This window comes from Doryrhamphus excisus, chromosome 13, assembly GCF_030265055.1.
Source record: "Doryrhamphus excisus isolate RoL2022-K1 chromosome 13, RoL_Dexc_1.0, whole genome shotgun sequence".
In the NCBI taxonomy this organism is placed as follows: Eukaryota; Metazoa; Chordata; class Actinopteri; order Syngnathiformes; family Syngnathidae; genus Doryrhamphus; species Doryrhamphus excisus.
Window position 1 is genome coordinate 11,203,851 of NC_080478.1, and position 16,021 is coordinate 11,219,871.

The following is a 16,021-nucleotide window of genomic DNA, read 5'->3' on the forward strand; positions in this document are numbered from 1 at the left end:
GGCAGCATCGAGCCGCCTCCTCCGCGCGCCGCAATAGAACGTTGTCCAATCTCTCCGCCTCGCTCCACCAACAACACTCGGAATGGGAAGAAAAATATGGCGTGAAGGAGGCGGCCGCTGACTACCACCGTTCCCCTTCGTTCCCCTTCTTCTATCCTGTGTGAAAAGCAAGATAAAAACATGGATGTTAGGACACGCAGCGGCGCACGTTTAGAGCCGAGACGCCGGAGCACAAAGCGGATGGGAGAGAAAGCCTAGCTTGCCGCACGCCTCATCATCTTCCAGCCTGATAGACAATCCTTGTGAAAAAGACGTCTCATACATCCACAAGGCTAGCCGGATCCCGCCTGTTTGACTTTTTGAATTTACATTTTTTTCAGAATAAACAGCGGAGTCACGTCGATTAGCCTCCTTAGCAGCGTCGTCGTGTGAAGAAAAGACGGCAACATGAGGTAAGCTAATCCCAGGCGCCCTATTTGACGCGTCATGATATCGTATATCTTCATTTACATCAGCTGTATCCTGCATGTATTACAATAACAATAAACAACTTAAGTATCAACATCTGTAGGGTGTCCACTGGGTTTTGGGGTTGGGGTGCACCTACCCAGGAGGCCTATCCGTACGACACCAATACGTCTAATAACGTCTATGGATGTACAGATTCTTCTTTTTTTTTTAAAAGCAACGTTCTATTGTGTTCTAAAGCCGGACCCCGCCCATTGTGGCGGATGCAGGTTTATAGCCAGGCTCGGGTTGTCATGGAAACGACAGCATCATTTCTTTCTGCACTGACGATGCACCAGGTGGTACGGTGGTGGTGGTGGCGGCGGCAGGAAGTGGAGGGAGAAGAAACAGGAGAGGCATGCAATGCAAGCAGAGAAGGAGGAGTGTGTTTATTCTGGTGGTTGCCAGGCAGGTTAGGTAGCCCCCCCACTTTGCTTTTCCTTTCCTGTGACACACTCTCATACTTAAGCTCATCTTCTAGTTGACACAATATGTCTGCCCCCCCATAAATCCGCATTCTATATTTGTGCATATGAGCTCTTCTTGCTTATGTTGGTATGGCAGTGAAGCCGGCCCCCAAAGCTCCAGTGCGTCTATTTATATTTCCCTCCCGCCTAGTAGTTTGACCCCTCTGTGTCGCCGTACATGCAGCTTGTACTTCACGCTTATATGGCTTCAGATTCGTTCTGACAGCTTAGATGTAGTGCTTTTATTGTAGATTGCAGTGTGTGTGTGTGTGTGTCTGGGTTTGTATTGGTGACGCTTCAAGGGGATACTGAAGTGTGGACGGTGAACACCAAAGGTCATCCAATTTTTAAGCTGACCAAAATGTTTGCAAAATAACTTGAAGTAAAACTGTGGTTTGCCCTATATTTGCTTGTTTTTGGGATGACACCACAGAATGGTACCAATGTGATGATGACCATAGAACAGGAAATAGAATTTTTTGTGACAGTGTAGTGGTAAAATGGCAATAAACTATCTCTCCTGACTGCTTTGTACCATTTAGTAATGATAATAAGGCTATTTTCAGTTTTTGATGTACAGTAATCAGACCCCATTGTGGTTGTTTTACCTTAGCCATTTGCCTTACTGGGTTTTGTTCAGAAATGCGAAGTTAGCTTGCTCTCCTGTGCAAATTAGTCACTCTGGATGGACATTACGAAATTTCCAATTATCTTAACCCACTATCAGGAAATCCCAGCTGATATGGGGCGAGAGGCGGTGTACACCCTGGACTGGTCGCCAGCCAATCACAGGGCACATATAGACAAACAACCATTCACACTCACATTCATACCTATGGACAATTTGGAGTCGCCAATTAACCTAGCATGTTTTTGGAATGTGGGAGGAAACCGGAGTATGCCTTTCTGCTAGTAACTTCAGGCATTAGTAACTTCTTGTAATTGGCACTCCCAGTAAAGTTGGCACTAAGCCAAATGTGAATTTGCTAAGTGAATTTCCGCAAAGTAGAATCCAATAATAAAAAAAGTAGAATAAAATTCTAATAAATTAATAAACAGTATAGTTTCTTAGATAGATAATAGAAAACCAGTTTCTGTCTGTCTAAATACAGTTTTTACCATTACTAGAGCTCTGTAGATTTGAAATAACACCCCTAAAGTCGGCTTTAGAATTCTATTCTTTGTGTACACATGTATTGTGCAACACTCGTGCAGGCTACGGGATCATTCCAAGGACAGAAGAACGGCTTCTGCTCATAGCATATAGCACGGTACCAAGCTAAGTAGTTAATTTATTTGTTCTAAATGTAAAAAAGTGTTTCAAACAGTGTGGGGAAGAAGGACAAGTTAAGAAGTAAAAAAAAGTACCACTTCCACACTGAATGGGAGTCATTGCTGACTCCATGCAGAGTGTTAAGGTGATGTAATCTTTGTCTCATCAATGTAACATTAATTTTTTTAATCAATGTAACATAACAGACATCTGGTGACCACAATACCATATATGACTTGTCTTTCAATATTGACTAATAATAGGCCATAGTCAACCAAGAAACAGCCAACATTAATTAATTAATTAATTAGAAAAAAAATGTGACAAAGTGAGGGAGCAATGTTTAAACCTAAACTAATTGAATAGCGTCCCAGACTGACCTCTGAGGTTCCCGCTGTATTACATATTCTGACCTAGATGACACACACATCCTACAACCTCCTGCATGTCACAACCAAGTAGCTTGAGAGTTGAAAAGGCCCCCAAAACATTCATATTCCTATTTGCTCTCACCTTTGCCTCGAGAAAAGTAAAGGTAGAGTAAGTGAGTCTCCACAGGAACAATTTGAGTCAGTGAGATCATTTGTTCGACATGACCGCCTCCTTTGTAGCATCAATGCAAGTGTTATTTTTAGTCTGCTGATGAGAGTGCTTTTATTGTGCTGTGGTGATTCTCTGTTCTTGTCAGACTGGCCGCTTTCATTCGCTTGGATACGTACATGAGTGTGTGTGTGTGTGTGTGTGTGTGTGTGTGTGTGTGTGTGTGTGTGTGTGAGTAAAACGGTGCAAGAAGGCTACAAAAGCGAGGCGTCCATCCTGTTCTATTAATGCAGGATGACCGCTGCGGTGACTCACAGTAGGAAAGGTAGGAGCAGCCAATGAAGCCAGTGGGAGGTAAAACGCTGACTCGTGCATCTCACTGCAGGATGCTGTACATAAACACAACCACCCCACCCACCACGCTTTCATTGACTGATTCATTAGTCGTTCTGAATTTCAAAAGGAAAGGAATGCATTTTAAACGTGAATTTGACTTAAGTAATTCTGAAATAGAAACAAGTGTTCTAATTAATTTCCATTTAAAGCCCATTTTACTATGAAATGACAAGAATTGATGCATATGGTTGAATTGATGATTATTTGCATTTAGAGTAACTTGAAGTAACTTCAACTAAGAAGTAATGTTACCTAGCTACAACCAGAAGAGGTACTGTTGATTCAGTTTCTGCTTAAAAGAAGGCTCACATGATATCAGCTATGGGAAGTTGTTTGGCTCTAATCTAGGCATACCTCCACGACATCCATGCAACATTAGTCAATGTGACTCTGGTGTGGAAACAGGAGTTCAGAACATTGTCATTCTATTGCAAGTAATATAAATTTAAAAATGATTGTCAATGCATTTATGTGCACAGTATTGTCTAAAATAGAAGTTTAGCTCTGTAGCAGATGCGATTAACAGAATAAAATTATTTCGATCTGGTCCCACCCCAGCTGTATGAGACGGGGAGACAGGTATAGGTCGCTGTCTGTAGAGGTGTGGAGGCCATGGTCATGTGGTCATTTATAGGTGTGTGTGGGGAAGTGTCTCATTCAATCCCATCCATTTTTCTAAAGCCTTCCCTCTTGGTGCCTTCCAGTTGTGATGATTTTGACAGTTTTTTCAAGACAAAAATATTATGTTGTTGGACTATATAGACATGGTAGATACCAAAAGAAAGATTAGATTCTCATCTTTCATGTGTTCCTACATTTTTTTCGTTTTTTAGTAATCAGCATTTGCATTATTTTCAGCTTAAAACCGCACCAAACATGCTCTCTTCTATTGTGTAGTTGCATCATCACCTCTTTGTGTCTCTTGTGCAAAAAAAAATGTCAAAGATGTACAAATATATGTTTGGCGAGCGACCGGGTTGGAAAAAAAACGTATAAATACGTCATTGGTCGCAAATGAGTTATAGGGCACACGCATGTTGGTGTGGACGATGCAGAATTTGGCATGTCAGTGTTGCTCACCCAGCTGATTTAATGCCAAACTAGGGGCTCATGAGCAGACATACAGTACGCCAAGTAAATTAGGCTCACTCCAAAAACAGCAGGTTATGCATACACATTAATTTCAGAACTGCTCTGCGTTAAATATGAAATGCATTGTCACCAACTCCACTTGTGTAAAGATTTCCAAAATATGTTCAATTATCTAAATTCTCATAATCCTGTAGTGAACTCCATTGTTTGTATACACACTTCAGCTCACCAGCAAAGAAGCTTAGTAGTTTAAGTTTGCCTCAGACAGATGGACCCCTGCTGACACCTGATAAAGCCACTAAACTCTAAATGTTGCATTACAGCAACTTGTGGCACTGTACCCACTCGTTTCTCCACAGCGTCGTTTTTGTCCACTAGCAAAACCAGGCAATATGAGGTACTTTTTCTATTACCTGATACAAGCGGATACCAAATGTGTGATAGATAGACTGCTAGAAATGACAAGCTAACCCTGTTGTTGTGCCTTACCTCTGAATGCTTCAGTATTATACTCCACAGCCTCCACTTTTGCTGCAGCGGTCCGTTTTAATTGTCTCCTCTTGGATAAACGTATTATTCTTTGAGAATGCATAGCTAGAAATGATAAAAACTAAACACACAGCTTACCTTCATGCTGTGCCTTATCTCTGGATGCTTCAGTATTAAACTCCACATTTCCACAGTGGGCCTTTTTCTTGCTGCCCTCTTGTGTCTCATTCATTCATTTTCTACTGCTTTTCCTCACAAGGGTCGCGGGGGGTGCTGGAGCCTATCCTAGCAGTCTTCGGGTGAGAGGCAGGGTACACCCTGGACTGGTCGTCAGCCAAATCACAGGGCACATATAGACAAACAACCATTCACACTCACATTCATACCTATGGACAATTTGGAGTGGCCAATTAACCTAGCATGTTTTTGGAATGTGGGAGGAAACCGGAGTACCCGGAGAAAACCCACGCATGCACGGGGAGAACATGCAAACTCCACACAGAGATGGCCGAGGTTGGAATTGAACCCTGGTCTCCTGGCTGTGAGGTCTGCGCGCTAACCACTCGACCGCTGTGTCGCCCCCTCTTGTGTCTCCTCTTGGATAAAATTCCTTTAACTTGCTTACATGCTGAGTAAATACAAGCAGTTTCCTTCGTTACTTTTTTGTGGAAAACAGGCAGCCTTGGTAACATGCAGGGGAAAAATCTATGGAGCACAGCTGCCATATGATTGCTGTTAATTGCTTTATATCTTTTTGTTTATAGATTATTCAGTGAGTGGAAAAATTGACGACACCAGCATAAACATCCCACAGTGATAGTCTGCTGTCAAAGGAAGCTGTGCTGCATGTGACGAGTGTAGAATCTGGTTAACCTATTTATATGCTATAGAAAAGTGTGTGTGTGAGATGCATGCAAGCTCTGTAGAGGTTATGTGTATCCGGTGGAAATGATTCCCTGGAGGCTGGAAGACGGTACTCCTCTCAAAGAAACAGAGTGAGGTGACTGGTCTATGCCGGTCACATGTTCTCTCTATCTCTACCCCCCTCTCTCTGTTACTGTGGCTGGCGTTCCGTTACTCTTGTTGCAAGCGCCCTCATCCTCCTCCCCGTCTTGCTTGCTTGCAGCGTCTCGGGCTCTGCTTTTTGGAAGATGTGAAGAAAAGGAAGGTTTGAGTTGATAGCAGCCGTGTTGACTAGCAATGCGTGTTGCTCTCTTCTTTCAGATTAGCGTCTCAGCCTCTGCTCCATAATCTCCTCCTTCACACCTCAGTTCATACGTTGCTTGAAGGACTGGGCGGTCAGCGATGTATTCTTTGGATGATTTCGGGTAGGTCTTTCTTTTTTGTGAGTGTGATAGAAGATGGCTTTGGAATGCTTATTTTGGCTTCTCTTTATTTAAGCTGCATGACCACAAAATGTCCCTTGGATGCAACTGGAAAATCCGTCTTGTTTTTCCTCCCTTTTCTTCCAAGCTTGCTCGAATGTGTTTTTTTTCTCCAGCCAAGCTGTTTGCAGCTCCAACGTTTTTTTTTTTTTTTATTGCTTCAGTCTTTTCCTGAGTAGAAGGAATGAGTTACCTCCGTCAGCTGTTCTGAAAGAGCCTCAGTGGATTGCTCCCATCTGAGTTTGCATGTGAGTGTGAGAAAGTCCAACAGGAAATACGGGATATAGCACGCTAATCGCTCGGTGGCGGAATGAGTGGGAATATCAGGAGCCAGATGACAGAATGATAGCGGGACATTGGCAGATTGCGGCGGGGCGGGCTGATTGGATTGGTGCTGAAACACACATGTGTAAGAAGTGATGACATCCTGACTTTGTGCTTGGCTGCGTGCACTCTAGTAATCCACTGTCAAACCTAGCAGTGCACACACACACACACACACACACACACAGATGATGGTGTCATCATCAATATCTTATTTTAAACAACAGGTCATATACTTTTGTAATTGTGAAATGTAAACTGTCACTTCATTAACATTTCAAAAGGACATTACCCGGGAAGGCTTTTATTGCCGGCATATCCCTTTAAGGATCAGGATTAGTGTGCCATTGGAGGAGGAGGGGGAGGGATGCTAGTGTCTCTATAGTATGTGTCCATAACATTGAGCCAATAGGCATCAGTCAGTGTGTTTATATGCATTTAAATATATATATATTGCATGATTTGTTTTCTTTTTAAAAGGCACACCTTTAATATTATTGTGGTTGACTTTTTATAAATCTGATTTTGATTGATCATCAGCCTTCTACGCATGCGCCAGTCTCTGTGGAGGGTGATGGCGATGCTTTTAACATTAAATTCACAAGCGAAGAAGATGAAGCTAGAAGGATGGGGACTGTTTACGTTCACTAGAAGACAAATTAAACATATGGAAGATGACATAAGCCAATAATTTTAGGTACAGTCGTCCCTCGCCACTGGTTTGAATTCATGTCTGGAGGGCTGTAATAATGAATTTGGAAGGTCGTAAACTGGTTTTCTATGCTCTGTGGAAATATTTGATTTATAAATAAGGAATCCTACTTTGTGGAAATTCAAGATCAACAAAGCATTATAGCTATAATAAAAACCTACCTGTCGTAAGTGTCACAATGTTCTATTTAGAGTTGTACCGATCAGTAAACTTCAGTTTTGTAGTCCCATTTGAATAGTCCAAAAATTATATGTGTGTATTTTGTTAGTCAATGATAAGTACAGAACAAGAATAACAACGGTAGATAACATAAAAAGTATGTGAGATAAATGTTCACAACCAACATCCTTAATCATACAGTAAAGAAAGAAAGGAATGTCCATCTTCTGGAACTCCTCCTCTGTTGTTTGCTAACAACCTTTGAGACACTCTCTTCCCCGTGGGTCTCTTTGTCTTTGGCTGCATCTCTCCAGGTCGCGAGTGTGACAGGAAGAAAAGCTCTGACATGCTTGGTGAAAAGTCGTATGGCACTACTTGTTGTTTTGCATGTATAAATCTGTAGACCATAAATGTAAGACGACCAGTCTTTTTCAGACTTTTTTGATATTTTGGTCAGTATTTCTATGGTTGCCATGTGTTAGCGTTCACGGCTGGGTTGGCTGCTTGTACAAACACTAAGACCATCGGCATTTATTAGGGGTCGGCGTCTCAGTTTCTACAAATACTCTTTTATCCATACATTCATTTATCCGAGTTGCAGGGGGAGGAATATCATTTTTCAGGACACTCCTTGTGTTAATCCCACATGGACTAAACCCACGGTAAAAGCTTTCCAACTCCTCCATAACATTCTTTCTCCCTTCCCTTGTGGCATGCTTTCATACGGTCAAAAACATCAGCTTTACAGATGCCATGTCAGCTGTAGCTTGACACATAGTGTTAGTCATCTGTCACAGTAAACGTACTTACATCCACCTGTTATTTTGTTCCTTGAGGGAAAAGAGCAGTCTATTGGAGGTGTGGCGGTTTTTTGACAGAGCACCCGGCAGTTAATTGGGGCACAAAGTCCACGAGTGTGAAGGACGCTAGTTCATAAATATCTTACACTGGGCATCGTGGCATTTTTTTTTTGTTTCTTGAAGGCTGAAACACAAATTCCAATAGATTGGAATATTATTTACAGTACATCATCTATGTATATGACACTTTCCTTGAACCTGCTGATAAAAAAAAAATAAAGCTCAGGTTCACTCAAAACTTTTTCTACACAAAATAAGATGAAAAATAAATCAACAAATCAAGAATAAAGAAAATCAATCAGTAATAAATAAATAAATATAATATAATAATAAAATGGCAAATAATAAAAACCTAAGAAACCACATATAGTTGGTGGGTAGACAAATTATTTTTTTCACATTAAAATTAACAAAGCATTATTAGAGCCCTGCAGACATGACAAAACACGACTATAGTTTAACACAACTTTATTTACAACATATTGCGCAACTGCAGGGTCTTGGGACACATGCTAACTCGCAAACTAGAGAGCTAGGGACCTAAACGGTAGCCTTCAAGTTATTTCCTTTAAACTTAAATAGCCAAAACCTTACCATTTCCACATGGATAGGGAGGATAACAACAGTTATTTAACCTTTAACATGAACATTAATCAAACGTATTAATTTTTTCTGGGTACATGATACCATACAGCATCCATTGCGCAGGCCGCACTTCATATCAAGGCGGGGGCCTCAAACTAGTGTCCTGCGGGCCACATATGGCTGTTTGAGACCCCTGATGTAGCGGGAACATTGTCATATCTATTAGTCCATTCATTATTGAATTGTGAAGTACGGAAACTGGACTAAACATGGGATATATACCGTATGCCCATGCAGTATTTCTCTAGCATACTGTATATAATTAAAACAACAGTATGTCATCCCATATTTAACAGTCAGTGTGACTCAACGCTCCCTGAAGCAGTTTAGCTGTGATTATTCTTTAAATGTTAGTTAGCCCTCTGTGCCTGTGTCTTTCCTCGTGGCACAGCCTCGTCAGCAATGGACAGAGCTTGTAAACATTTACCTCACCTGTCACACAAAAAGTTCCCCAGGCTAGTTGGAACCTCTTCGGGTGCCTGATGAGCCCAATGGTAGCTTGACGCTGTCTGAACCATGACCTAAAAAAAAAAGATAATATTGGATATTGTTGTTAAACATGTCCTGCTTCTGTGTTTTAATCAGACAATCATGAGTCCGCCCTAAAATTCCCCAAGTGTAAGAAACCCTAATTGACCCTGAGAGGTAATCAATTATCACTGCATGTTAATGGACAGTTAGTACACACCCTCTATGGCCTCAGAGGTCTAGGGCATCACATTCAATAGCAGCTCATTTGGAATGTGCGTAATAGAGGGTGGCTTTGGCAACAGTGGCTCAAGTCAAGTGGAGGATTTGGCTCTCACTTTTAGGACATGACTGAATGCGTGATAGTGGATGGGTGTAACCAATACCTGTGAAGAATTCAAAAGGAGTTCATAAATTGTTTGCGACTAGTTGATTCTGCTTCAACTGATTTTTGCACTGACATCGTAATAACGTTACGACAAAAGAGTTGTTGTTCTTTGAACAGAATGATAAGATTCGATTTTTTTTCAGAGGAAGAGGAACGTGTTATGAGTTATTTTATATTAGTCATTGTATTGAGCTGTGGATTCCAATACACACGATAACCTGCACAGAAAGCTTTCCAGATCTTCCAGAATCTGCACCTCTTTCTGCAGTGTTTCCATGGACTTCTTGCTTCCGACCCGAATTATCTGTTTAATATACTCCACCCCCTGCCCTCCTGTAGGTACGCCCACACCACTGTGATTGGTTACACTCCCAAGCGCTCCCGAGGACTTCAGATTGCATTGACCTCATTATGCGAGAATAGAACATTCTAACTACATTTATAGGTCAGAAAAGTGGAAAAACCTTTAACTGGACAATCTGCTTTTTGTTGGACAGGAAAGTATTTTCACAGCTGAATGTGCATCTACTTGCGAAAATAACATGATCCTCCAATGTTGCGTAAATATCGTCAATTGTCAGTTGTGAATTTTCCCCTTAGCCAATAAAGCAGATGTAATCCAATCCTTAGTGAGCATGGTGGGTTAAAAGCTGATTGAGATGGATATGAGGTAATCTCCCTTGGGTTAACAATTTGAAAAGTGAAACACACACACACACACAGTCATCTGTTCTTTCGCGGCATCAGGCTGGTCAATGACTTCATCTGTGCCATCTCTTTGTTGCTGGATGGACGTTCGTCACTCTTGTTGTGGCTACCTCACTGAAACATTTTCTTTGTGTTTGCAACTGGATTATTTCCATCAGAGGCTTTTTCCACCGGAGGATTAACATGACTCTAATGAGTTTTTTAATGAAGTAGAAGACAAGCTTTTGTGTCAGGTTTCGCTGTTGACCAAAATGGACATCCAGCGACTGCGAGTGCTGCGTTACGGCCTCCCTCAGAGCGTCAGTGACTCAGGGCTGTTTTACAACCACATCTCCGGCAGGTTGGTGCCAACTTTGTTTGCGTGTTTGCGACTAATGATTGATGTCCAAGTCAAAGGGACATGGTTGGACGCTTTGTTACCAGATTATGTACGGTGGTTTCGAGCCAAAAATGTTGTAGACTACGATTGTGTGCAAAGGGAAGTATTGCACAGTAAATATTTCCCTGTTGAATTTAATCAGATCTGAAATACTAATCTATAGTCCTAATCTGCCAAAGAATTGAGGTTATTTCGGATTAGCTATTGTGTCTGCAGATATTTTTCTTGCAAACTTGTATTTTTGTTGTTACTGTCCAGTTGCATCCTTTCTGTAAGATGCTATCCCAGTAATGGAGCCACACCAGGAAGCATCTTATTTATGGAATGGAATGGCCTTTATTTTCATTATACAAGATGTACAACGAGATTGGAGAACACGAGAGCATCTCTTAATAGCGGGAAGACTTCATCTGTGACTTCATACGTGTTTTAACCACACAAATCAAATACTGCATGGCTTCCGGCTAGTTTGGCTACATTTTGGGCCAAGTACGTCTTTGCAGAGCTTTGGGAAGAGGAAGTCATGTCTGTGTTCTGTGTACCTTCGTCTTCTTCTTCACCACAATATGCAGAGCCAACATCAAGAGTTGTAATATATGCAAATCACGCCGGCAGGGAAAACAGTATGTAGGTCACATATTGTAACTGCGTTTTTATAACTGTGCAAATGTGGAAGCGTTGCAAACCGATGCATCATGGCTGAGCTTTTTTACACACAAACGACACAACAGGACATTTAGCTAAGAACATAAGCACATTAATGTTGGCATTAATGCCATTAAGGCCTCGCTCTGTACTTTATACACACACACACACACACTGCTTAGCCCATTCCGCAGGGTTACACTGCACTTAATGTATCAGCCGTTAGATAAACACACAACAGTGTAGCTCAGTGGTCACAATCTGGTCATCGTGGGGGACACAGAGGCTTTGGCAACAGTATATGTAGATTATGGGATGCTAAACTCCTCTGTATCAGTGGATGTAATGTACTTTTAGAGGAAGCATTAGTACAGTGGTTTTCAAACTGGGGGAAGCGCCCCCTGGGGGAAGGCAACTTTATGACAGGGGTTCCCGTGAACGTGTTTCATTATTAACCTCTTGGGCGCCAGAGTTTTTGTTAATGAAATATTCACTTTTGATATTACTATTTCAAATGGTTATAGCTTGAAAATGGTTACAGATAGATGCATACTGTAAATGAGAAAAATCCTCAGTATGACCCAAAGTTTGTGATGGGACTAAATTTACTCATCTAATTTGCATTATGATGTCACCAGGCTCGGAAATTGTCAGATCCATGCCGCCACGATACGAGAATGATTCGATTCAAGATGTCTGATCCACTTGTCACAGTCTTCCTCATCTCTCACGCAAACATGGGCATCATCATTTACAGTGGGATATTGATAATTTCATCTCCAAAAGGGGCCCAATACAAAAAAAGTTTGGGAACCACTGCATTAGTAGAATCAAAAGTAGAAGCCAAAAGTTCTGTCTTCACCATCACGACGCACACGCTGAAGCAGGAGTTTTCCAAAATCTTCACCTTGGCCGGAGTTTTCAAAAAGCTCATTTTTAAGGACAGAAATCTACATTTGCATGTAGACAGGCCAAAAAATATCCCTGCTTTTAAAAATCGTTTTTGGTGCGGACATAGCCTCAGAGTGTTTATTCCTCCAGCAGATATTTAATATAAGACGTGCTGAGTACACATTTTGACGGCCGCATGGACTGTTAACTGGAGAGAGAAATGTTTTCGCATCCCCCTGATTTGAAATATTATTAAGAAACTGGTATCTATTTAGGGCTGCACGGCGCTTAAGTGGTTAGCGCGCAGGCCACACAGCTAGGAGACCCAAGTTCAATTCCAAACCTCGTGGAACATCTGTGTGGAGTTTGCTTGTTCTTCCCGTGCATGCATGGGTTTTCTCCGGGGACATCGCCTTCCTCCCACATTCCAAAAACATGCTAGGTTAATTGTCCATAGGTATGAATGGGAGTGTGAATGGTTGTTTGTCTATATGTGCCCTGTGATTGGCTGTCCAGGGTGTATCCTCCCTCTCACCCAAAGACAGCTGGGATAGGCTCCAGCACCCCCGCGACCCTCGTGAGGATAAGCGGTAGAACATGAATGAAATCTATATATTTATCTGTACTGTACAGACTGAAATCGAAACTGAAACCAGATAAATGCAACAAAATGTATTGAGTATTCAAGAGTCAAAATTACATGCTGAGAATGGCAAATTCACACATGTTGGCAGGTCTGCGATAATATTGAAAGTCCTCCATGTCTGTCACGTTCCCCCGACAGTTCACCGTCAACCCCCCACTGGGGTCCACCACACTATTTGACCAGCAAAGGTCTATGGCTATTGTCTGGCCACAGAACAAGAAAAGGCATCAATGAGTTCCTTATATTCCTTGAATTTATATATACTTGATGATCCTCGGTTACTTTTAATCAGTGTTCTGCCTCACATCACACATCATCTTCGCTACAACAGCCTAAAATGTGCCAACACCACTACATTACTCAAACACAAACACTTTGTTGTCTTACAAAGGCTTTAGGCTGATTTCTGAGAAATAATGTTGGCTTGTGCTGTTTTTAGCTCCCACAGGCGTCCTGAAGCACTACTTTCCCTGTTGAGCAGATTAGAGGTCTTGTATGAGAGTTAAGTGCTGGTTAATTTAGATTTAAGACTGCAGTGAGGTAATGATCGGCCTGCCGGGCTCTGTCTCTAATCCCGCCTGTCAGACAGACCTCCTCCCTTCTGTTAGATAGACCCCTACTCCACCCCACCCTCTATACACACACACATACACACACTCAGAAAGATTGTCGTCCATACTGTAACTGTACACTCCCCCACCCATGCCACACATAGGCGGTGGCCCCCAAAATGCCCAGTGAACCCTGGGGGCTATAATTCCCATGGTGACACTTAAATGAATTCATATGCAGTGACTTTTTATATATATAATATAACGTATTGTTTGGTGTATATATTTTTTACATTGACAGCGACATTGTTTACATCTCACTAACACTGATTGTACGTCTCTATTAGCTTCAGGAGTAACCAGGGATGTATTAAACTGTAATTACCTCCCACGCCACTCAGGAAGTCTCCCCGGGTGCTGTCATTGCACCCAGCTGGCTGACGATTGTACAAGAGGTTATGATTTATTGAAGATGATTAATTTGAATGAAGAATTAAGTGATTCACGGGATTAATTCAATATTAGTTCCCTGTCAGTTAGTCTGGTTTATTTCAAACATGCATACAAGGTTACATTGGAGTATACAATGTAATTCAACATAGGAAGAAGAGTAGGAAGAAGCAGAGCTTATTCAATGCTAACCCCTTTTTATATGACACTTCACGTTCACTTATTGTATTCAATATACTATACTATATATATATATATATATATATATATATATATATATATATATATATATATATATATATATATATATATTCCTTCTTCATTTTTTTATGGCGCTTATCCTCACTAAGGTCGTGGGGATATGCCGGAGCCTATCCCAGCTGACTTCGGCCAAGAAGCAGGGGCCAAGATGGGAATCCTACCAGTTAATTTGCCCGTTTTATTTGTATTATTATTGAATATGATGAAACGATGAACTTGTACTCCACACTTCAGCCCAGTAGTTGACAGAAATGTGCAAATGAGGTAGTTTGCCAACGTACATTAACTCCCGAGGAGGAAGAAAGGAGACAAAACCCAAAGAAGGTGGGCTTAGTGCTGTATTGAAGTTAATTGTTTTTATCAGTATACACTGAAAATGAGCGGAAATGTGAATGTTTACTTTGCATGTCCATTTCGGTGGGCGCCCTTAAATTTTCTGCTTGCACTCCCAAATTTTCAAGTTAGGGGCGTTTTTTTTTAAGTTTTTTAAGTTAGCGTGGAGCGCTGACATATGCCTAACCATGTGTGCGGGAAGTGCTTTGCTTTATTCAAAAGCCTGCATATGAATGTGGCCTCCTTTTCCCCACCCGAGGCCCATTTGACACAAGGAAGCACTCAGTGTGGCAGAAGGCATCGTGTTGGTGCTTTGTTTGTTCTTTCTCCCTCCTCCCTGACATTTCTTTCACTTTTGATCTCCATCTTCTCATGTCTTTCTCATGTCTTTTTCATGTTCACGCCGCTCCTCACGTCTTCAACCTCACTCATGTAATCTATTTATCTCAACAAGAGAAAGAAGGCTTTGTTTTGCTCATCATATTTACAATGTGGTGCATTTTGTATTTCTCCGGTGATTCTAGATTGAACGTAACCATGGCCTACAAAACACACATAAAGTTGCGAGAATAATACAGTGGAACCTGGTTAGCGTCCAGAAGGTTCGGCTCAAACCAAAACGTACTCTAACCGAATACATTTTCCACATTAATCCAATTAACAATTACCCCCGCCTCTTGCCCAAAGTCAGTTGGGATTGGCTCCAGCATAACCTTGTGACCCTAACTGGATAAGCGGCATAGATAATGGATGGATGTTTGATGCAGTTTTAGGCCAAAAAAGGACCTCAAGGTGGCAGAAGTGCATTTTATAAAATCTCGGCGTGCATCTGTCCATTTGAAATACACGTAAAAAGGCATCTCCTTGTGTTGTGTCAAGGAGGTTACGCATTGAAAGGAAATTTTAACGCATGCAACCGTTAATTCAGGCACAGCGTCTAGAGAAAATGCGTTTCGGTAGTGTATAGTTTGATGCAGCTCTTGTATGACATTTCATTAGATGGAGTAAGTGTACTTAATGTTGTGAGACCCGTCTGTTGATTCATCATATTATTTTAATGTCACTGACTGGGATTTCAGCAACAGATGACCTTTTTGATGTGACGCACGTCATCCATGATGTTGCACGTGTACGCTCCGACACCTCACGGCCCACAACCACCCAAAATATCAGCAAAAAACCCTCAAAACAGATGAATGCTTTCTGTAAAAATACCATCATGACAGCCACCCACAAGGTCATGCTGACAGAGGTGTGCGAAATTAGATGCTTGGGTCGACACGACAGGAGTGCCTCTTTATTTGTGACTTGCTTAAAGAGCTGCGCTTAAAATCCAAAAAGAGAAATGAAAGCGACAAGTCCGCGCCTCTGCTAACTGCTCCAGAAATAGTTTCTGCTTTTGTAAGAAGATCCATCACACCACGTACCACCGTTACCCTCCTCCTCCCCCAA

At 41.7% G+C, this 16,021-nt stretch overlaps 1 protein-coding gene across 4 annotated transcripts in view; it reads left to right on the top strand.

Moving 5' to 3' along the window:
* The window catches only part of evla (Enah/Vasp-like a), a 35,288-nt gene continuing 19,267 nt past the window's right edge, over positions 1-16,021 (top strand). Inside the window, exon 1 of one of the 4 annotated variants that reach the window (XM_058090383.1) lies at positions 1-452. In XM_058090383.1, the coding sequence (XP_057946366.1) occupies positions 448-452 (5 nt within the window). In that variant the 5' untranslated portion in view covers positions 1-447. The other 3 variants (XM_058090382.1, XM_058090381.1, XM_058090384.1) reach the window with 3 other exon arrangements.